Source organism: Dasypus novemcinctus, chromosome 2 (assembly GCF_030445035.2).
Source record: "Dasypus novemcinctus isolate mDasNov1 chromosome 2, mDasNov1.1.hap2, whole genome shotgun sequence".
Taxonomy (NCBI): domain Eukaryota; kingdom Metazoa; phylum Chordata; class Mammalia; order Cingulata; family Dasypodidae; genus Dasypus; species Dasypus novemcinctus.
In genome coordinates, this window is record NC_080674.1 from 150,812,297 (window position 1) to 150,836,574 (window position 24,278).

Sequence of the window (24,278 nt, forward strand, 5' to 3'; positions counted from 1 at the left end):
CCCTGCTGGCAGTGGGGCTGGAGCCCAGGGCTGCATTCTGGCTCACGTAAAAAGAAGATAGTCCCTGTTATCACTATAATTTTCAACCAGCCCCACTTCTCATGGCAGGGTTGGAGTTAAAATGGAGGCTACTGGCCTCTTTCTGACTTGAACAGTTCAAACTTTAGCTGTTTTTAGGATTGGAATTTAGTCAGTCAACTTTACTAATTAGTAGCTGAAATCTGTATCCTACTGTTTCCTCCCCCATTTTTGTGAAATGGAGCTTCCAATTCTAGCCAGAGAGTAGCTCTTGAGGTGGCTTATACCACCAGTGGAAGATGGGCACCGCCTCCATGGCATGGAGTGCCCTACTCTTGAATCCTCACTGCAGATGGGCAGTCTCCTCCTTATGTTCTTCCAAAGAAGTTGCAGAGTGCTGTTCTGGTCTTCTGGGCCCCCCAAACTGGTTATTTAGATAATTCTGGTGGAATACTAACTGCTCAGCAGCATGCGCTGACTCTTGGGACTCCCTACTCTGCTGCCATCTTGCTCCCGAATCTCTCCCTCATCTTGAAAGACAGTTTTGCCAGATACAGAATTCTTGGTTGAATTTTTTTTTACTTCCATCACTTTAAATATGTTATCACACTCCCTTTTTGCCTCCATGGCTTCCAATAAGAAATTGGTACTTAATCTTTTTGAGGCACCCTTGTATGTGATATGTTGCTTCTCTCTCTCGCAGCTTTCAGAATTCTCTATCTTTGGCATTTGATAGTTTGATTATAATATACCACAATGTACGTCTATTTGAATGTATCCTGTTTGGAGTTCATTGAGTGTCTTGATGTGGATATTCAGATCTTTCGTTAAATTTGGGATGTTTACAGCCATTATTTCTTTGAATATTCTCTCTGCCCCTTTCTTTCTTTTCCTTCTGGGACTCCCACAATGTATATATTGGCATGTTTGATGGTGTCCCATAGATTTCTCAGGCTCTGTTTCTTCTTTCTTCCTTCTTCTTTTCAGATGATTTCAGTTGTCTTATCTTCAAGGTCACTGATTCTTCTGACAGTTCCAATCTGCTATACAACTCCTGGAAGAAAATTTTCATTTCTGTTACTGTGATCTTCAGCTCTGTTTGGTTCCTTTTCATAATTTCCATCTTTTTACTGATATTCTCTTTGTGTTCATCTATCATTTCCTTTTAGTTTTTGTCCATGCTTTCATTTAGTTCTTTGAACATATTTAAGACCATTTACAAAAAAGTCCTTGTCTGGTATTTCCTAGGTTTGCCCCTCCTCATCAATGGTTTCTAACACTTTAATCTTCTCCATTGCCTGGGATATCACTTCCGATTTCTTTGTATGTTTTGCAATTTTTTTGGTTGTAACCTGGACATTTGATATTTAAGTGTGTTATCACTGGAATTTAGTCTCTGAGGCATCTCTATCTTAAGCCTGTAGCAAGCTAGTGTTATGACAGAGGATTCCTTGAATACCAGGGACTAACAGAAAACAAAAGGGGGGTGGGGTGGGGGGAAAGAATGCACCTTTTCCAGTCCTTGGAGATTGATTTGTGTGAGTGCTCTCCTTGAGGGCTTATTCAGACAATGAGTTTAGAGAATAGCTTGAGGCCAAAGTATAAGGGCGTCCATGATCCTTTCCACATACATGTCTTGTCTTGGACATGCATGTGTAGCCCTAGGAATTTCTCTGGTTACATGGATACAAATGTCCTCTCTTCCCTAGGAAAAAGTTTCCTTATGGCCCTGGCCACTGCACTGCATGCCCTATAAACAGCAATCTCTTGCCCCAGGCAATCATGACTTAACTGCTCTGCCACAGCATTCTGTAGGGGAGCTCTGTGAGCTACCTTCCACATGCAGGACAAATTCTAGGATGGTAAGCCTGCAGTGAGTGTCCTGGTTCAGTCTCCTAGGCCACCGCAAGAGAGATTGGAACAGAATTACATTACTCTGCTCCCTCCAGAACGGAGACAAGGGACCCACACTAGGAATGCTCTGCATGGAGCCAGTGAGGAGACAAGAGTACCAGAGTGCCACATGATTCTACTACTTTTAAGTAACCTCTTTCTTAATTTCGTACTTTCCCTGGTACTGCAGTCCTTAAACTGTTTTCTGTAGCTTTGAGAAATGTATTTCTGCTAGTTCTTGCTGGTTGTTCAAAGTTTCTTTTGGGGGCTGGAGCCCTGAAACTTTTTGTTCCACCCCATCCATTTTTTTTTTTTTAAAGATTTATTTTTATTTTATTTAATTCCCCTCCCCTCCCCCGGTTGTCTGTTTTCTGTGTCTTTTTGCTGCATCTTGTTTCTTTGTCCGCTTCTGTTGTCGTCAGCGGCACGGGAAGTGTGGGCAGCGCCATTCCTCGGCAGGCTGCTCCCTCTTTCGCGCTGGGCGGCTCTTCTTATGGGTGCACTCCTTGCGCGTGGGGCTCCCCTACGCGGGGGACACCCCTGTGTGGCAGGGCACTCCTTGCGCGCATCAGCAAGGTGCATGGGCCAGCTCCACACGGGTCAAGGAGGCCGGGGCTTGAACCGCGGACCTCCCATGTGGTAGACGGATGCCCTAACCACTGGGCCAAAGTCCGTTTCCCCCCCCACCCCATCCATTAAAAGTTTAATTACAGTATCTGTATTTTTCATTTGAAGTTCTATTTGGTTCCTTTCTGACTTAAATCTTCCTAGAATCTCTGATAGTCTTTTATTTCTCACAATGTAGGTCTTCTTTTAAAATGTATTTAACGACTTCAAATAAATTTATTTTTTAGTCTATAACCAGTCTATATTCAATAATTCCTGTATATAAATTTCTTAGGTGTTCAGCAGTACTGCTTGTTACATCTGCTGTTGTGGTTTGGATCTATGTACCCAAGAAGAGCATGTTCTTAGCCTTACTCTGCCCCTGTGGGTGTGAGCCCATTGTAAGTGGGATCTTTGGATGAAGTCACTTTAGTTAAGGTGTGGTCCACCTCAGTCAGGATGGGGCCTGTGCCCCAGGGTTTGCGGAGAACCTGGCTGCTAACCCGATGCTTGGACCTTCACCCCAATGTTTGATGAGTGAATTGATGTTGTGCAAGCGCTTGGAAGGGGTGGGACTGCTGCTCCATCAGGCCTGGAGGACAAAACATCCACCCATAGATGACTCTCAGACCTTGAAATCGAATGGAATTTTCCCTGCTGGGTTTTAGAATTGTTTGGGACACCTGACTCCTGTTTTCCTTCCAATTTCTCCCTATTACAATGGGAATATTTATCTTACGCCTCTCCCACCATTGTATATTGGGAACAGATAACTTGTTCTCTAGGTTTCACAAGTCTACAGACAAAGGGAGAAACCACACCCACAGCTGATTTTGATGAGACATTGTAATTAGTATTTGTAGCAGTTTGATATTTATGAATTAAAAAGAAGAAAGTTAATGATTATGTTTGTAAACTGGTCTCTTCCTCTGGGCATGATACCCTTTGTATTAAGTTCAAAGGTTTTACGTTTACTTGATTAAGTTAAGATCAGGGCTTTTACCACATTGTTAGATCATGTTGTGGGCTATATAAACATACACTCACTCAGGGAGAACACACAAGCAGATATGCCAGAAAAGAGAGAGAGAGCACCATAGACATGGAAGAGAATCCAGAAGCCCCAGGGAGATGAGCCATTTGCCTGACAGATTGCAGTGCTGAGAAAGCCCTGATAAGAGAGACGAGCCCCCTGCCAGCCTACAGATGAGATTGGAAGGAACTGGGACCATGGAGCCTTAAGAAGAAGAAGAAAGGCAGACATTGGCAACCAATTGGTGAGAAAGTACCTCTTATGGTACCTTGAGTTGGACTCTTTAGGGCCTTGTAACTGTAGGCTTCTAACCCAGATAAATGCCCTTTATAAAAACCAGCAGATTTCTGGTACTTTGCATCAGCATCCCTTTGGCTGACTAATACAGTATTGTTACTGAAATGACTTAGAACTTTTGCGGTACAGTGATGGAATGTTTTGCATGTAGAAAGAACATGTCTTCTTTGAGGCCCAGATGGTGGAGTATGGTGATTTGGAGCTGTATGTACCCCAGAAAAACAGGTTCTTAAACTTAATCCATTACTATGTGTTGAATCCATTGTAAATAAGGTCTCTCCTCCCCTCCCCTCCCCTCCCCTCCCCTCTTCTCTTCTCTTGTACTGGGGGCTGGGGATTGAACCCAGGACCTCATGTATGGGAAGCCAGCGCTCAATCACTGAGCCACATTGACTTCCCAAGTTGCCTTTTTTGTTGGTTTTGCATGTTGTTCACTTTTGTCTTCTCAGGAGGCACCAGGAACTGAAACCGGGACCTCCCGTGTAGGAGGCAGGTGCTTAACCACTTGAGACACATTTGCTCCCTAAGTAAGGACTTTTTGAGGTTACTTCAGTTAAAGTGTGGCCCAATTCATTCAGAATGGGTCTTAATCTTATTATTGGAGTCCTTTATAAGCAAAATGAAATTCACACACAGAGATAGCCATAGGAAGAAGCTGATGTCAGAGGAACTTGAAAGAAAGGAGAGGCCAGGACAGGCTGCCATGTGATTGGCATGTGAAAGAGGAGCCCAGGACCAAGGATCACTGGCAGCCAGCCTCAGAATGCCTGTCTTTAGGAAAAAGCATCACCTAGATGATGCCTTGATTTGAATGTTTTCCACCCTCAAAACAATGAGGAAAAAATCCCTATTTTTTAAACCAACTCACTGCATGGTATTTGCTTAACTAGCCTAAGAAATTAAAACATCTGCTGATTCTCTCCCATCAAACTTTAAAAGTTATTTTGGATTTCGAGCTTGTGACTGAGGATGCATGGAAATTCCATACAACCTGATTTGGGGATTTGAATCTGTGTAGAGTTTTTTTGTTTTGTTTTGTTTTTCCTGGCCTTGCCTTTCTTTACGTCCCAGGAATACCATGGACCATTGTTTTATGTTAATCTCTAAAGTTAGGGGTTCCTAGACCAGACAGGTAGAAAATTTATAAACCAAATTTGATTAAGGACAGGCTCATGACTATAAATTCTCATCATACAAAGCTGAGGCCGGCCATGTTGAGGCAGGTTAGCATAGAGAAAGAGCCGGCGGACAACATGGCTGTGAGACCCCGCCCAGAAACCTCCTGAGGGGAAGGCTGCGACTACAGAACAAAGCCGGAAAGACCCGAGAGACCCGGGCCATGAGGTCCCATTTGGAACTATAACCGGGGTTAAGGAGATGGCCCTGGATACCTCCAAACAACCAGCCTCCTCCTTTGTCCCCTGAGAGCTAACAGGCGGAATCGTAAGGCAGCGGGTCAGAACAACAAACTGCTGGGGCCCCTCCCCAACATTAGGAAGGGGAAGGAGGAAAGGTCTTAAATGGCCCAACCCGGACCCCGTGCGCATCTCCCCCTGCAGCACACCCACAATCTAAGCCTAGGCTTGCATCCTCTTTTCTTGTTTCTTAATAAACTCTTTATTCCCTTGCCTACCCTATGGCATGTCCTTAAGTTCTTTTATGCTGCATAAGCCAAGAACTTAGAAGCCCAGGAGCCAGAGCCTTCTGCTAACAATATTGCTAGGCAAATGGGTAGATCTTTTTTCCCTGATCCATGCTGTCACTGAGAGTGCAGCCCTTCAAAACTGATGGTTAGCAGTGGTCCAAAGCAGCGCCAGCCTACCTCCAGTTCAAGGTCTTGTCTCCTGTCCACCCTGCCAGGAGCTTTACAAACCTTATCTTCTTTTTATTATTTATTTATTTGTTTATTTATTTATTTATTTATTTATTTATTTATTTATTTATTTATTTATTTCTCTCCCCTCCCCTCCCCACCCTGGTTGTCTGTTCTCTGTGTCTATTTGCTGCGTCTCGTTTTTTTGTCCGCTTCTGTTGTTGTCAGCGGCACGGGAATCTGTGTTTCTTTTTGCTGCGTCATCTTGTGTCATTTCTCCATGTGGGCGACGCCATTCTTAGGCAGGCTGCACTTTCTTTCACGCTGGGCGGCTCTCCTTATGGGGCGCACTCCTTGCGTGTGGGGCTCCCCTACGTGAGGACACCCCTGCGTGGCAGGGCACTCCTTGCACGCCTCAGCACTGCGCATGCACCAGCTCCACACGGGTCAAGGAGGCCCGGGGTTTGAACCGCGGACCTCCCATGTGGTAGGTGGACGCCCTATTTGCTGGACCAAGTCCGCTTCCCCTTATCTTCTTGATTACATAGAAAGATGAGATGAAGCCCCAAGACTGCCAGTTCCTACTGACGTCTGTGCTTTTTTTCATTTTCTTATTTGATTTGACTTTCTATTTCATGGAATTTTCATGAAAAAAAATAAAAAGAATAGTATAATAAACTTTCAGACACCTGCTACTCATATTTTTTATTGTTAACATTTTGCCATTTTTACTTGTGTGTGTGTATACTGAGCCTTGTAAAGTAAATTGTAGACATTATGACATTTTATTTCTGAATTTTTCAGCATGAATCTCCAAAAAAATGTGGCTTTTCTTTACAGGACCGTATTACTAGTTTTATATCTAACAAATTAGCAAAAATTCATTAATATCATTCCTTAAAAAGTCCCTAATAATTCCCTAATAATACCTAATACCCAGTTCATATTCAGATTTCTCCAGTTTTTCCAGAATGCCTTTTATGTTTTTTTTTCAAACAAGGACAAAGCATTTGATTTAATTATGTCTTTTTATTCTTTCTTAATCTAGAACAAATCCCTTCCCATTTTTTTTTTTAAGATTTATTTTTTATTTTATTTAATTCCCCTCCCCTCCCCCAGTTGTCTGTTTTCTGTGTCTTTTTGCTGCGTCTTGTTTCTCTGTCCGCTTCTGTTGTCGTCAGTGGCACGGGAAGTGTGGGCGGCGTCATTCCTCGGCAGGCTGCTCCCTCCTTCACGCTGGACGGCTCTCCTTACGGGTGCACTCCTTGCGTGTGGGGCTCCCCTACGGGGGGACACCCCTGTGTAGCACGGCACTCCTTGCGCGCATCAGCACTGCGCTTGGGCCAGCTCCACACAGGTCAAGGAGGCCCGGGGCTTGAACCGCGGACCTCCCATGTGGTAGACGGACGCCCTAACCACTGGGCCAAAGTCCGTTTCCCCCCATTTTTATTTTTATCATGACATTGACTTGTTGACAAGATTGGACCAGTTGTCCATAGTTTTGCCTAGATTTGTCTAATTTTTTCTTGTTGGTGTTGTTTAATTTATTCCTCTACCTAAAGACTGAACATTTCTACTTTATAGTTGATGCTATGCATACCATATTGCATCGCATCCTGAAGCACAAGTCTGGTTGGCCTTTATTAGTGTTGTTAACTTCTGATTTTGACTTACTGGGATTTCTCTTAATTTCTTGCAGCCTAAGCCATAAATACACAAGGATGTCTGATATAGTTCACCTGGCACATAATGTGTTAAGACTATGTGATTCCATTCAGCGCACTATCAGGAATACTTCCCTGGGCTCCTGCGACACCCCTAGGTGTCCCATTGGTGCTGCCTCTGAAGCTGTCAGGTAGTCCAGGAGCAGTTCCAGGGCCTCTTCTCCTAACAGTCCTTCCCAACAAAGGGGAATTTTGCCTTTGCTTCTTCAGATTCTCCCCCTGACCAACTCTTTCTTCTTAGAAATAAGAGTTATTTCTTGTTAGCCCAGTTTGCAGTCTTTCTGGTAGAGAATTAGTAGAATTGACAGAGAAAGTTAGAACTGGAAAAGTGGAAGGGCTTGAGGTGGGGTACCCCCATGAAGCAGTGAGGGCAGCGAGAGCTGGGAAAGAGAGGAGAGAAGGTGGTTGGAGTGGTGGATCAGGTGTGGGAAAATTATGGAAGAAAAGGGATTTTAAGATGACTTCAAGCTTTTAACTTTTTTGACAGTAACAAGAAAAAATCAGGTTTATCTTTTAACAAATTACTTCTGTATTATTTTCCACTGAATGGCAGCCTCAAGCCAGGCCATAATTTATTCAAGTGACAATCCAGAAAAACTGGATTTACACCTACAGAGAAGTAAATATATGAATGTATTTTGGGAGTTATCTTTGCATTGATTACTGCCTTTTATCATAATTCTCTAGTAAGATTTCTTGTCAAGTATGATTAATGTGTGTCCTGACAGTAATGGTTTTCAAGTTTTTTCCAACTAGATTCACATGTGAGACATGGTTTCGTGGGTTTATTCAGATATTGACAGTCATGGACCCCTAAAAAAACTTACATAAAACACAACAGTAGGTCTTATAGCTACTACATTTAAAATAAAACAGTAACATTTGTTCCCTAAAAGCTACAGATCAGTAGAAGATAACTCATTAAATAATAAGAAAAGAGATATGGATAGTATCAATAAAGAGGAAGAGAAAGGAAAACTCTTCTTTACAGTAGAATGGGAACTAATATGTGTAGAGGAAATGATGTAATAAGATTTGGACAAGAATCATCAACGGATACAAAAAATTTCAGTTGAAAGTTTGATGAGGACCAGAATATTTATATTGCCTCTAAATTACCTCCCCCCAATGACAATGTATAAACTTGGCAAATGTCAACTTTAGGTGGTTGAATTGTGACCCCAAAAGATAATGTCCACTTGGAACTTCATTATGTGAACTTTATTTGGAAAAAGGGTCTTTGCAGATGAAATGAACTAAGGATATTGTGATGAGATCATCCTGAATTAGGGTGCCCCTAAATTCAATGATGAATGTCCCTAGAAGAGACAGAAAAGGAGGGGACAGAGAGAACACGGAGGTAAGAAGCATACACAGAGAAGAAGGCCATGTGAAGACAGGCAGAGACTGGAGTTAGGAACCCCAGGCCAAGGAGCACCAAGGATTGCTGGCATTCACCAGAAGCTGGGAGAGATGCACAGAATGGATTCTCCCTCAAAGTCTCCAGAAGGAACAGCCATGCTGACAACTTAATTTTGGACTTCTGGCCTTCAGAACTGTAAGAGAACACATTTTTGTTGTTCCAAGCTGCCAAGTTTGTGGTAATTTGTTATGGCAGTCCTATGCACCATCCACCCAAGTGATCAAACTTAATGTCCCCAAATAAGGGGCAAACTGCCATCATGTGTCTTCTGATATGATGAACTATCATTAGGTCAACATTTAGGTACACTTCTGCCAAAAAATAACAACTTGAATCTAATCATGAGGAAATAATTAGACAAAACAAAACAGAGGGACATTCTATAAAAAATCAAAACAACCAAAAACTGTCCTGTGTACTTCAAAAGTGTCAGTGTCATGAAAGATGATAAAAAATTGAAACAAGAATAGTGCTGTTAGAAAAGGAACTTAAAAGATCTTAGAAATTAAGAATATGATAGAAAATAAAAATTGGAAAAAAATTGGGAGATAAAGCAATTGTTTAGGAAATAGAGCAAAAAGAGAAAAAGATGGAAAAATAGGAGAATTTAAAGGATCAAATCAAGAAATCAAATGGCCACTAATGGGGGATGCAGAGGGAAAAAGAACTGAGCAAGTGGAGGGGAGAAATTTGTCAAAGAAATGATATTAGAAAATTCCTTAGAACCGACAGATATGCATTTCTAGATTGAAAGGGCCTACTTACCAGGAACCCAACACAGTGAATAAAAAGATCCACATTGAGGCATGTTGTTATGGCATATCAAACACTGGAAGCAAAGAAGATACTGAAAACTTCCAGAGAGAAAAAGAAGAGACAAATTTAACTGATCAGGAACCAGAATGGCATCACACTTCTTCATGTCAACAGTGTGAACTTAGGGGACAAAAGAGTAATGACTTTATGTTTCTGGGGAAGAATAATCCAACCAAGAATTCCATATGCCAGCAGACTTTATTTTAACCAACCATGGAATAAAGACTATTCCATGCAAAAGACCTTTTAAAAGGTAACTTCCCACTTACCTTTTATAATAAGACTATTGGAGATATATATTTTAAATTTTAAAAGAAGGAGGGTGTAAATCAAGAAAGAGGGTTGAATGGTGTTGTGGCTTGAAACTGTTAAGTACCACAGAAAGCATGCTCTTAGAGTTCATCTATTTCTGTGGGTGTGAACCCCTTGCAAGTAGGATCTTTTGACTTCAGTGAAGGTGTGAGCAACCTCATTAGGATGGGTCTTTATCCGCTTACGGGAGTCCATTGTAAATGGGATGAATACAGATAGAGAGAGAGAAAGCTGTAGAAGCAAGAAGCTGGAAGCAATAAAACTTGGAAGAGAAGGGAGAGTCCAGCAGACATTGCCATATGCCTTGCCATGTGGCAAAGAAGTCCAGGATTCTCGGCAGCCAATCTGGGGGAAGAAAGCATCACTCTGATGATGGCTTGATTTGGACATTTTTCTCAACCTCAAAACTGTAAGCTAATAAATTCCCATTGTTAAAAGCCAGTCCATTTTATGGTTTCTGCTTTCAGCAGCCTAGCAAACTAAAACACATGGGATTCTGGAACAGCAGATCTAAAACAGCAGAAATGTACAAGAAATCCAGGAGGATAATAGAGGGAAGCCACAGCGACTGCCCCTCAGGAGGCCCAGAAAATTCTCACATATCAGAGAAAGCGATTGGAGGGCTCCAAATGGGAAATCTCAAGGAAAAATGAAACTGAATGATGTGGTTGCCTATATTAAGAGTCTTTTTACAGTTTCATCAGAAAGTTTGGGTCTGAGTTTAGTGATGAGTAATTTGAAAAGGGAGGAAATGAAAAATGGAAATGTATATAAGAGATAATCATCTGCATTGCTTATATTTAGAGGAAGTCCAATTCATCTACTTTTTTTCTTTTGTTACTTGTGCATTTGGTATAAAGTCTAAGAATCAGTTGGCTAATTCAAGGTCCTGAAGACATTCCCCTATGCTTTCTTCTAAGAGTTTTCTAGTTTTGGCTCTTATATTTAGGTCGTTGATCTACTCTGAGTTAATTTTTTAATATAGTGTGAGGTAGAGTTCCAACTTCATTCTTTTGCATGTGGATCTCTAGTTGACCCAGGATCATTTGTTGAAAAAAGACTGTTCTTTCCCTACTGATTGTGCTTGGCAGCCTTGTCAAAAATCAGTTGGCCATGGATGTGTGAGTTTATTTCTGATCTCTCAATTCTATTCCATCTATATGTCTGTACTTGTGCTCCTGTCTTCTTTTCCACACTGCAACCACAGCTATCTTAATTTAATATGAATATGGAGTTGTGACTTGCCTGCTTAAAGTCTCCATTGTTTCCTCCTTGCCCAAAGGCATAGTTTAAGCATTGTGCTGTAAAAAAGAACCTTCACAAATTCCCCTGATCCTGCTTTACCAGCCCCTCCTCTGGTGTCTTATGCTCCTTACCATCCTCCTTTGCCCTTCTGGCCTTAATGCATGCTGTCCTGTTTCCTGGAGTCATAGTAATAAGGGCTGATACTTTGTCAAGCAGTGTTCTAAGCAATCTGCAAGCATTCATTCATTTACTCCTCATAACAACTTTTTGAAGACAGTGTTAATAATCTCCAGTTTTACAAACATAGAAACCAAGGCTTAGAAAATTAACTTGCCTGAATCACATACTTCTTAGTGGAGTTGGGCTAATTTCAATGCTTGGCAGGAGAGTGAAACACACACACACACATCTTACAAGAAATCAACTTTACTCAGGGAAGAGAGGGGAGAAAATTAAGAGTAACAGATTCGGGAGACGGACTTTGGCCCAGTGGTTGGGGCGTCCGTCTACCATATGGGAGGTCCGCGGTTCAGACCCCGGGCCTCCTTGACCCGTGTGGAGCTGGCCATGCGCAGCGCTGATGCGCGCAAGGAGTGCCGTGCCACGCAAGGGTGTCCCCCGCGTGGGGGAGCCCCACGCGCAAGGAGTGCGCCCATGAGGAGAGCCGCCCAGCGTGAAAAGAAAGTGCAGCCTGCCGAGGAATGGTGCCGCCCACACTTCCCGTGCCGCTGACGACGACGACAGAGGCGGACAAGGAGACAGGACGCAGCGAATAGACACCAAGAGCAGACAACCAGGGGAGGGGGGGGAATTAAATAAATAAATCTTTAAAAAAAAAAAAAAAAAAAGAGTAACAGATTCACCTTCCGGTCTACTCCACGCTTTGTGCTCCCAAGCGACTGCATGGGAAGGCGGAGTCTACAGTTATCCCAGTTCTCTGGTCCTCTTGCAGTAGGAGCGCTTTGCTGCTAAGTGTGATCAGAGTGCTTAATTATTCACAATGTTCAAACAACATATGTTGTCCCTCAAACACATGCCGGTGACCTCTGGTGTTCAGCTAAAGAAGCGGTTATCTGTTTCTCTATGGGAAGAAGAAATGACTGTATTGGACTTAACTGAGAGAGGGTGTGTCCATCTCCCCGTGGGCTTTTCAGTGGTTATTTCAACCATGTGTACTTCTCCTTTTAGAAGCTCCCTCTCTAGTGCCTGATCCATGAGGAAGAAGGGACTCCGTGGAACAGCTTCCTTTTCCCATTGCTCCACCTGGTAGACACCTGCTCATGTCTTCTGAGAGACGTCAAATATTACCTCCTCTGGGAAGATTTTCCTCCCCGCTGTGCCCCTGTAGCATTTTGTACCTATTTCTTTTAGTCCCTGTATGTTAACATTCTAGCCACTTGTTTATAGATCCTTTTCCCCAGGTAAACTATGGACTCCTCCAGGGTGTCCTTTGCTGTCTTGATTCTTCATTATCTGTTAGAATCTACCTTCCATAGCAGGGACTTGGCGCTCACTTCCTCAGTTAATCATGCCTTGGAGCCTTCTAGAAAAACCGAACTAGACCAATTCAGGTGGTTATTATAAGAATCAGCTGTGCTTCTTAAAGAATCTGGAGGACTGAATTTATCCTTTTCTCTCTCTTTGGTTCATGTGGTCTTTAGGAAGCCAGTTTCTGAAGGGCAATATGGGCTATTGAATTTTCCTCCTTAGATCTGTGTGAACATTTTAGGTTGTCTATTTTCATACCCAGATTAAGACATCTCATCCAGCCTGCCAAATCCCCCCTCCCCCCCCAAGCCTTGAAACTGGCATCATCTCTGAAGAGTTCCTAAGTTGTCTCTATGCTCTACTTTCCTGTGAAGGATGTGTTTTCTGGTCGTATCATTCTTTTTAAGTCACTTCATTTGTTTTTGGAATGATTAATAACATTACTATCCAAACTTGGATGGAAATATCAAATTCAGAATCTGTGGAAGCACAGCAATAAGAAGCTAATTACTTCATGTTTCCAATGTGAATGAGAGTCAGATACACATCACTGCTTCCCTTTTCTAGCTTCACTCTTGGCTATGCTGGCAAGCCTTGCGTTTCCTTTTGAATATGAGGGAGTTTGTTGAGAACAGACAGCATTTCCCTGTACTCCACCTGCTGGATGGAATGAATAAAAGCCTCAGGGAAGGATATAAATATTAAGCCAATACAAAGTTTCAAGTCTGGAATACATTTCACAGAGTGAACCCAGGCCAGAAACATTCATGCTGATAATGATTATTTGTGCCCTTTGGCCGAAGGTCTAGAGAAGTGTTAGAATTCAACTGCATGGGGGAAAGAGGGGCACAGAGAATGAATATGTATGTATTTCTTCCACTTGGTTATCTTCAGATACTGGAGAATGGAGTCCCCCTACCCCTCCAACTTCTCTCTTCTATCACTAGCTGTGATCTCCTGATTGGCCTCAGCTTACACTTTGACTCCAATTCTTGCTCTCCTCACTGGCACCATGCTCCCTCCTGCCACAGGGCCTTGGCACGTGCTGCTGCCTCTATCTGGACTGTTCATCATAAGCTGTGCCCCACCTTTCACCTAGTCAACTCTTACTCTTCCTTCAGCTATCAGATCACTTCCTCAGGCAAGCTGTTAAGAGCTTGTACATGTTTCTTTTAGTTCCTCCTATATTATAGTCTAACCATTTGTTTACATATCATGTTCCCTAGGTAAACTGTGAACTCAGCTGAGTTTCCAGGCCTGGAATTCCAGGTGGAAATGAGAACGGGAAGCAACGTCCCAGATCCTAGGAGGTTATAATCCGGGAGCATGCACGCAAGAGGCAGGCAAGGCAGTGGACATCCCGAGCACATGCTGGGAATTCAGGGAGCTATGTGGGATGTGCATGAGGCTGGAGGAGTGGACCACGGTCCTCTCTGGGTCCTCAGCTCTGTGTGCGGAGCTTTGGCAAGTGTTTTCTACTGCACTGATTCTTGGTCATGTTCTATCTGAGCACTGGGTCCCCTTCTCAGCCTTACCCTCAATGCCCCATGGAGAGTTCCCCTAAACTTCCAAAGTTTTCCTCCACTGAATTTAGCTCCATTATTACCATCTGCTTGATTTGTGTTTGACTTGGCACACTTGTTGAAAATCGATTGGCCATTGATGTGTTTTATTTCTGAACTCTTAATTCTATCCTTTTTGTCTGCATGTCTGTCTGATGCCAGTACTATGCCGTTTTGATTGCTGAAGTTTGCAGTTGACTATTTTTGTTTTGTTTTGTTTCTGGTTTTGTATATGTTCTTTGGGCCTTCCACTATTCCTGTCCCTCTCCACGTAAATTTTTTTTTTTTAACTTGTCATTGAATATGTGATATTTTGAATGAGAGACAATAACCCAGATGAGGCTTGGCCACCTCCAACTCCAACAAGCCATAATCTGGGCCTTAATTTGGAGTCAGTTAAGATCCTCATCTTTTTCTTATGAACTTTCATGTAACAATGTTTCTCCAAATATGGGCTCATGAAGTTGATCCCTGGGAACTTAAAAGGAGAATTGAAAAGAGTTTAAACCATATTTTATTAGTATTCTATAATGTGCATAATTATGTTATAAAAATAATAGTAAACATTTATTTAATTGTTATCATATACCAAATACTGTGTTAAAATACTTTACACACCTCCCCCTCATTTACTCTTCCTCAAAACCCTGTGAAGTTAGTACTATTTGTATCCTCAGAGGAGAAAACGGAGACACAGATAATTTAGGTGAATTGCCCAAGGTTTCAAAGGCAGTAAATGGAGGAACCAGAGTTCCAACTCTGGTCATCTAGCTCCGAAGATGTCTTCTTCTTTATATGTGTATTATGACGTTTAGGGTTGGTGTAAATTAGGGAATGATTAACAACATGGAAAGACAGTAATTGAACATACGTGGGACTCCTCTGAGATTCTCAGAGGGCTGGGAAGACAGTAGTTTTTAAAAAGGGAACAAGTACAAATGGACACTTTTATGGCGGGACCTTCTTTACTACTCTAACAAGATTTTTAAGAGTAAGGATCATACTTACTCATCTTTGAATGCTTTGCCTCTGAGTGTCTAAATCATGGTCGTATCAGTTACTGATGTATTGCTGTCTAACCTAAATCCACTCTTCTTTGCCTTGCTTTGCGGTCCTGGAGCTGGGCCCTGTAAACACTTCTCCTTGGCCAGTAGATGCAACGTAACGCGTGTTAGCACATTGGAGGTGCACTCAAGGGACACTGCAAGAGGAAGGTGCTTCTCTTTCAGGCTCCTGTGCTTTCTTCTTGCTCCAATAGCCTGAGGGCCAGCAGGCCATGGGAGACCTACTGGTGCTTCATCCCAAGAGGCGACTTCCCAGAATTTCACAGATGCCCAGTAGGAAGCTCCCTGAAGCACCTCAGTGGAATTCTCCACCATGCAGTGGGCCACGGCCACACCTTCTCTAATGAGGTCTGAATATAATCCTTTAGAGGATGTCCTCTGTCAAGTCTGTTTCTTCCTTGAACACTCTCCTTGGCCTCAGAGATAGTAGCTGCCTCCTACATCTGCTATTCAAATATTCTTTAGAGATCCCGTTACCCCTCTTTCACTAATTACTCATTCTTTCCATTAAGAGTCCCTGTTCAAATTATTGGTATGGCTTCCATCACTTGATTGGACCCTGACTAATACAATGATAGACACTCAATAAATGATGAATGAATGGATGAGTTAGCGAGGGAGGGAACTGAGGAAAGATGTTTCATTTTCACCTTGTTGCTGCTGTTTATTCTTGAGGACTGCACCATACTCTGTGGCCCTCTGCCCTATCAAACTCTTCTTAGGTGTTCAGGTTGCCTGGGAGTTACACATTTTCAACCCATCTCCCTTCTTCACCTCAGGTAAATAGAGCACGATAAATTCCTATTGCACCAAAGATATAGAGGCAAGTTTCTCTCCTACTTTTCCTCTGAGAACACTGTCCTGGATTTACAATTTTGTCTTGTTTTATGGGAAATAATCCGGCCAGTCCTAAAAGCAGCATCATTTCCCAGGTCAGCATCCACGTTCTTAGTGCAGATGTTCGGTTTTGAAAAGGCCGTCGCTTTTACTGTTCATTTCCAGAGGAAACTGCTGAACTCTTTACAAAGTTCACATTCCCAGGCTATGAACAGTCCTATTTTTCAGACTGACACGAAACAATTTAATATATAATAACATACCTATAACTTATTTTGGAGAATAAAGACTTCTGGCTGAGGCATATCAGTAAAATAGTGTAAACTCTTGCTCCTATCTGTATCTCTGGGCTGGACTAAAAATTTTTTGCCCTAAGGCAGGAAAACATGAAATGTAAAAATGACAATGAAGTATGTTTTGGTTCTGATTTGCAGAAATTTGCTGTCTACGTTGCTGTCCCCAAAATACTGTGGCCAAATGAACCAAATCCTTAAATTTCCGTTCCAAACAGGGAGTGTCCAACCCTTCATTAAGGCTGATAGAAAGCTTCAAGGATATGGTGAGGTTTTCCTTGTTTATGTAATAAAACAGACACCAATGTTCAGCTGCTGAATGTGTAAATTTAGCCTGCGTGACCGTGGGAACTAAGCGGGGGAAAGCAATTTGGGAAATACCTCCTCCCTACATCACAAACATCCTCAGACCTATCGAGACCCCACGTATCCCCTTTATAAAGGAAGCCCACCCCCTGGCTTCATGCTGCCTGGAACCCAGCTTCTCTCTCTTTGATTTTATAACTAGGCTGGAAAACTAAACAAATAGTATGTCATGGTCAATAGGTCAAATGCCAAGTGGGCACAATGTTGCAGAATGATTCTGGCAGCCATTCGGTCTATTTCCTTGAAAGCTAACTCTTTGGGGTCCAGAGTGCTAAGATGTCAGATCCCTAAGCCTCAAGCTTTAAGTTCCCTGACTGTATTTCAGAGTAAGTTTTACCTATAACCAATGGCAAAGAGAGTTTATTTCTGAGGGTGGGGACAGGGTTAGGGATTGGAAGGAGGGAGGTGCCACTTTTTATGAGCTCTTGTTTCAGTTTTAATGGTTATCAAACAAATGATCCCTTGAAATTTTGAAATAGAGAACATACAAATCCCACTGCTTGGCTGAGCTTAAAGATTCCTACATTGTCACTACTGCTTCTGAAAATAAATTTTGTTGACTGGGAAAGTGCAGTTGAAGGCACATATTTATTTGATGTGCCACTATTACCGTACTTATTAATATAACAACAACCCAAAAAAGTGCTTAGGGTTTGAGACTTTCCCTACTCAGCCCACCCCATGGCAAAGAGGACATCATTTAGGTAAATAGGAGAAGCTGTGACTTATTTCTAATTTTCTCTTCACAATCAGGTTCACCCATGAGGTTAATTCTCAGCAACCCTAACTCCCTCAAACATTTAGGTCATGGAATTACTTTTTTTAGTTGGTTCAGCAAAGATGTGAATTTTTAAATCTCTGTACAAACAACTTCTGACTGCGTCACGAATGGTAAAGCTTTTCTTTAAGGTAGATAAGAGAGGGTAATTTCTAGAAAGTGAGGGAGTAGGGTGATGCTCAGAGCCCGCAGGTTTATGTCCTTTTCCTGGCTCAGTCTATTTTTTATGTTTTGCTTAGAAAGGATTATGAAATTGGAATTTTGGGGGCAGGAGAGAGGAATGAAATGAAGACTGTGGGAGTTAGGGAGGGAATGACCTCGAGAGTCAGTGATGAGAATTCCAAAGGTGGGGGAGGGGGCCAAAATCTCCAGGTTTTACAAGAGCAGAAATCTGCTCAGACCAGCACTGGAGGCAGCAGTGGGTGGTTGTGGAATCTGCATCATTACATTTATTGTGTGTGATTAGTCACAAAGCAAGCTAAAAGAATTCACAAGCCATCAGAACAGATGGGTCATGGGTAACAGGATATCCCCATGTCTTGTTTATTCAAGAGCAAAGCATGTCTTTGAAAACACTAAAGTCGTAACACAGAACCCCATTTGGGTCTTGCCGCCCCTCAGAAGAACGGTTGCTTTAAGCCCGTGATGTTCAGACTGTGGTTGTGACCCGTTAGTGTCCTGAAATCAATTTAATGGACTTTTGACAAGCACTTTTTAGTGGAATGTAATAGCAAAATCTGGGTGAAATTTTTGTGACTTTTTTTTCAGTTGTGTGTATGTATGTGCATGTGTGTACAGGGCCCTAATGTAAAAGGTAGTTCTTAATGTGGCTCAAGCTCAAAAAGTAGTGAGCACTGCCTTAGGCAACTGTGAGAGGAAAAGGCGGGATTGATTGTAGTATGTAATTAGCAGAGTGTGCAAACACTGCCCAACTGTTTTTTATAGGTGGCGCACCCACGCATGTGAGTGCCAGTGTGTGTGCGTGGGTGTGGGTGTGTGAGATCTCATTTTGCCACGATGTGCTAAGTAACAGTGTACTCCCTCCCAAGAATAAGAAGCCAAGATTCAGAAATGTATCGAAGGAGACTTGGCTTAGCCGGATGATTCGGAAAATCTGATAGGTGAAACCCCAGCCCCACACTGGGGATACACCTTTTTGCCATGGACTTAAAATTGTAAATAAATCCTTAATTTTTTTTTCAGGTTATGTGTCTTAGCCTAAGCACAAGCTGGTCAACTCCACAAAAGTAGTGTAATTGTTCATGGCTTAGACTATGAAGAAAAAATATAAACTGAGTTACTTATGGTAGCTGGCTGTTCAGGGGACACATTTCCCTAATGGATATATTTCCCTGACAGAGCCCTACAGGATCATAAGTATGGCCTTAGGTTTTCAAACAAAATGAAAAATGTTTCTGCCTTAGCTCTTCCTGTCAGCCGTCAAGTGGTGACAGGATAAGTAGAGAATACAAAGCAGATACAGCTCAGGGATGCTGGGGGAAATCCTTTGATAGAAAGATGACACATCGTGATGCTCAGGAACTCGGAGGCATTATACACCTATTAATGAAACATTTATTAGTATCTGTAAGGTGCAGACTGTGATACAAAAAAAAAAAAAAGACAGTGATGCAAAATGACAGGCCTCTTCTTCATCAGAGGTTTGGTTTGCAGCCCAGGAGTGCGATGGCTGAGGCTGGACGCCATACGAGCCCGAGGACTTGGACCCCATTGCCTCCATGCAGAGCCAGGACCTGGTTTTTCAGGTACACCTTCTGCTCCATTGAGTTTTCTGTAAGTACACGCTGTTGGTCTTAAGAGGCTTTAATTGTCATCCCCTCCAGGGAAACAGTAAAAGCACCACCACCACCACCAAATGGAGTACAACCAAAAGCACATATGCCCTTCATACTTCGTACTGCCAGCAGATCCTCATAGCTGGCCTGAAAGTGACTCCACACGAGAGGCACAAGACAGGCAGACTGGCTACAAGAGTCACTGAAGGAATACAGAGAGCAGTGAGAGTGCACGCATGGTTAAGAAACTAGAGCTCGTTCAAAATGGAGCAGAGAATGGCCCACTACTCACTTTTTAGGCAATCCAACAGATTTTTTTCCTGATTTGAAAGTGGTCCCCCTAACGCTGACATGTTTCTACAGTTGAAAACATTAGCTTTACCTTGCTATCTCCTCTGAGACTTTGATAGGTGTTTATCTTGTATTGGGGGTTGCTAATTCTTCCAAAACCTGGATTTCTGGTACTTGCTGCTTGCTCAACAGAAAACTACGAAGTCTGTGCTTTCACTTGACTGAAAGAAATGACTCCATAGTATCGTTCATCATAAATATAATGCCCTGGGAGAGGATACAGCAGCAAACCAGACACACAAGGTTCCCAAGATTCCCAGTACCCAGTACAGTGTCTGGTACACAGTAGGCATTTAATACATGAATGATGACTGGGCTGAGGATGTCCAGGCTACAATGATGTTTTTATTACAATGCTTTGGGTCTCTGAAACCACAGACTTCCACCTCATTTGTTAGCAATGGGGTTTAATTTTTCTTGGCCAATATTATCATTGAACTAGATTCATACAATCAAAATTATGGACCATTATAAATATCTTGGATTTCCTCTCTGAGTACCTTTCTCTGGCCAGATCTTCATATAAAGAGTTGTTAAGCCACACTGCATTATCCCCAACTTGCCTGCAAAGATTTATAAAAATAAACCAGAATGGTCTTATCCAAAGTTAAAAAAACAAAAAAAAGTTGTCAAATTGTTTTGCAGTACAAATGCAGTGACATTCTTAGCCATAACGTTAGCTTGCTTAATTCAGTTCCTCAATTGCACTACCACTTTTCACATTCATTTTGTCATTTTTTCTTCCATTTTTCTTCCATTTTTCTTCCATTCTAAATATAATAGTTCAATTACTAAGGAATTCCTTTTCATTTAATAATTACTTCAGTTCTGTATAAAACATAACTAACACTTTCATCAGTTTTTATCAACAATTATAACATCATTGCTTAAGAGTTCCCATTTTCAAAGGAAAATTTGTCAGTGGAAAGCAAAGAAAAATCTCATTTCATAGGTAAATGTAGTGTAAGTAGAAGATAATTGAATAGCTTATACCTTGTATCCTATTATCATCATTCTCAGTAGCTGAATGCTAGTCATTTTAACTGCTTTCCAGCTATATATTTTAAAATGTGATTAAAGCATAGAGTCTCACAATAAATTTAAATGACTTATGAAAAGCCTTTACATGGCATCAGTACCGTATGTTAGAGATGAATGGCGTTGCTAATTTGCTAGCCACTTGTGTCAAGTTTACTTGAAGCATATTTATAGGAGGAATCATAGCATAAATGGTCTCTTGGGAAAAGATGTTTGTGAAGGGCTTAAGATTTTTGAAGTATGCTTTTATATATCTTCTATAAGGGCATTTTGTGGACATTGGGTCAAAGCGCCTTAAAACCATGCTCCTCAATACCGTAGACGCTGCCTGGCCGCTCAGGAAGACTGATGGGGCAGAGGGGAGGGATGGGGGTCTGAGCCACCTTCATTTGTGAAGCATTCTTTAGGACCTTGCCACTTGACGTATGCTGGGGGAAGGCAGCCTCATCGATAGCACCTGGGAGCTTGTGAGAAACGCAGAAGCTTCACCCTGACACGCTGAATTAGAACCTACATCTAAACAAGACCCCCAGATGACACATAGGCACCAGAGTTGGAGAAGCACTTCCCCAGGACGCCAAGGCCTCTGCCTACTGGGGGCCCAGCATGGCTCATGGAGTCACTTTCTCGTTCCTTCTCAGATACAAAATGGTTCTCTTTGGGAGGCTAATTTTTCCCCTTGGCCAAGGTTGCCCTTTTTTTCTCATCACTCCCACACTCACTCACCAATGAAAATGGATTTATCAGCATCTCATGTCCCTGCATTTATCAAGAAACCACTTCTCACACTCTCCACCTGACATCACCCAGAACCTTCCTGCTGCCAGATAACCTTGGGAAAGTCCAGGAATTGCAATGACTCCCAAAGCTATGAATTTATTCTGCTTTCCTGTGGCTGAGCCTGCCCTTTTTCCTCCATTTTCCGTTGAGATCCCATCCTTTGAAGTTGTCCATCAAAATCCATTCTCCTCTTCCCATTTTAAATCCTGTCTGTTCTTGAGGAAAGGATTTCTTTGTCCCTATTCCTACTCCTGGGAGCTGCCCCTACCTAATCTACTAATGTTTGTGGGGTGTCGAAAAGATGAAAGGGAGCATGCCAGACATTTGGGAAGAGCATCAGGATTTACTCAGTAGAGGGAAATTGTATGCACTTCCTAATGCCTCATTTGGCAGACCCCTTATTATACTTCACTTGGCCCCACCTTCACTTTGAGAGGCTCAGCCTGCAGCAGGTGCCTAGAAGCAGCTCGACATCCAAACCCAGCCCCTCACTGGCCAGTCAGTGGCCCCTAAAAGCAATTTGGTCCCTCTGTTCCAAACTGTGCTGGGGTAAAGGGCTCTATACAGCAAAGTGAACTGGGCATTTAGAAGCACGTTGCTTACAAATTTGGGCCTGTGGGCCAGGGGTTAGCGCAGTCACTGGTCAAGGGAACATTCTGGGGTCAACAGGATAAGGAACCCTTAAGTCTCCTCTGGAGTGGTCAGTACCCAGAACAGATTTCTTTAATCAGAGGAGACTGGCAGGGGAAGAAACAAGATAGCTTTCTGGCCATAGTGAGTCTGAGGACCACGTTTGCTGCTTCCGTCCTTCTTGAGACCAACAAACCATTTCTTCTCTGCATGCTTCTTGGATATGTAGGTGTTGTAATTGTTTTCTTCCAGCTTTTCCATGAACAAGCATTCCTCACTTGGTGTCTCCTAAAAAGGTAACACCAAAATAGAGAAGAACAGTGAGTGAGTGGTTTTAAGCAGGGTTTCTCCATTGACTACCTGTGTGCCCTTGGGCAAGCTATGAAGCTCTCTGTGCCTCAGTGTCCTCTTCAGGAAAGTGGGATAATCATGGGATCTAGAGGACTTAGAACAGTGCTCAGCACATAATCAGCCTTCAGTCTGTGCTAGCTGTTGTTTCCAGCTCCTCTTCCACTTGCCATTCTCTGGGCTATAAAGTCTTCCATTGGGGAGATCCTGCCTAAAAGTCTGGACCTTCTGTCTCTGGAGAGGCCTGGCACATAGGCATGACCATGAAAACATTCAAAATACTTAAAACCAGACTGTGATGCAGTAGAAGTATTTCAAGTTTGGACTGGAAGAAAAACATGAACATCCACTACTACTACTTTTTATCCCAGTGAATTTCACTAGCAGTATAACACTGTTGTTATGAACACAAAATCTTGTCTAAAATTTGTCCTAAGCATAAAACATATCCTGGAACTTAAATGAGGATTTTTAAAAAATGAAGAACGCTTTATTTTTGATACTTCTGGAAAGCAGATATGCTCTTCTGAAAATGACAACTTCACCTACAATAAAGAGAAAAAAAGAAAAAACCACCCCAAAGTCTACCCAGATAAAGGCCAATGGTTAGCAGTTGGTGAACATCCTTTCCTGCATCTCCTTACATATGTAGACACAGATAAGGAGAAATAAGGCTAAATAGATAGGTTTATGATACTACCAAAATGGCATATTTGAATGAATGTTTTACAAATGGACAATAAACTTAAGAAAACACGTTCAATCTGACTAGCAAGAAAAATTCAAATGAAAACAAAATTATTTATTTTCAGCTATAATACCTAAAAAGACTAAAAAGATTTACAAGCCCTAATATTGGTGAGGGCATGGAAAATAAGCCCTTCTATGCACCGTTGGCAAGATAGACTGGTGGAAATTTTCTGACGGTAGTGTGGCAATATGTTTCAAAATTTTAAATACTCATTACCTTTGACATAGGCATTTCATTTCTAGGAATTTACCCTTGAGAGAGAGTTGAGCAAATGCGAAAATACATTTTCAAGGATGGCCTTTGAAGCATTGAATATAATGGCAATAAACTGGAAGTCACCTCAATATCCCTTAAAATATGATTGGGTAAGTGGATAGTGGTGCACTCATACGGTGGAATCACTGCACCTGGAAAGATGGCCATAGCACACTGAATAGTGAGTTACTAAAAAAATTCTCTTCCGGTCACTACTTTGTTTACTTGTAATCCATCTGTTAGAATGGGGGGAGAATCCCAATTATTTGTTCTTTCTTTTTGTTGAGAGTTTAGAAACCCTGTATTATATTTGAATTGAGACCAACTAGGCATATGCCTCCTGACACGTCTGCCTTTGTCCTCTTCCCAGTCATGGGATGTCTACATTCTCCTGTCACCCACAGTGGTTGGCAATGGCTTTATGGTCTAATCATATTGTTCATCTTTCTCTACTGGGGAGCGTGTTTGTTCCCTTAGCCTGTAGGCCCTACTGAGGGAAGGGATGGAGTCTTGTCAGCTTTCGTTCCCTACCATGTCTAGCACTGATCCTTGCAGATAATAGGTGTTCACCAGCTTGGTGTGGGGTTGGATTTGAATCTTGAGAATATTGTAAAGCACTCAAAAATTTTTGACTTTCATTAGTAAGAATCTATGTAGCAGGAAATTTCCTGCTTTTTACTGATACATAGTCCATGAAATGGCAACTGGGTGAGACAATTTAGATCACTTTGGAGCAAGATAGGCTATAAATATAATATTTA

The 24,278-nt window shown here is 42.2% G+C and overlaps 2 protein-coding genes across 9 annotated transcripts in view; one reads left to right on the top strand and one right to left on the bottom strand.

Moving 5' to 3' along the window:
* Positions 1 to 24,278, top strand: part of ARHGAP26 (Rho GTPase activating protein 26) — a 1,052,546-nt gene that overhangs the window by 341,417 nt on the left and 686,851 nt on the right. The window lies entirely within an intron of this gene.
* FGF1 (fibroblast growth factor 1) overlaps positions 19,124 to 24,278 on the bottom strand; it is a 142,902-nt gene continuing 137,747 nt past the window's right edge. For all 5 annotated transcript variants that reach the window (XM_023587145.3, XM_004452618.5, XM_071210405.1 and 2 more), the window contains one exon: positions 19,124 to 22,451. In XM_023587145.3, coding sequence (XP_023442913.1) covers positions 22,257 to 22,451 — 195 coding nt within the window. In that variant the 3' untranslated portion in view covers positions 19,124 to 22,256. The remainder of the gene's footprint in view (positions 22,452 to 24,278) is intronic.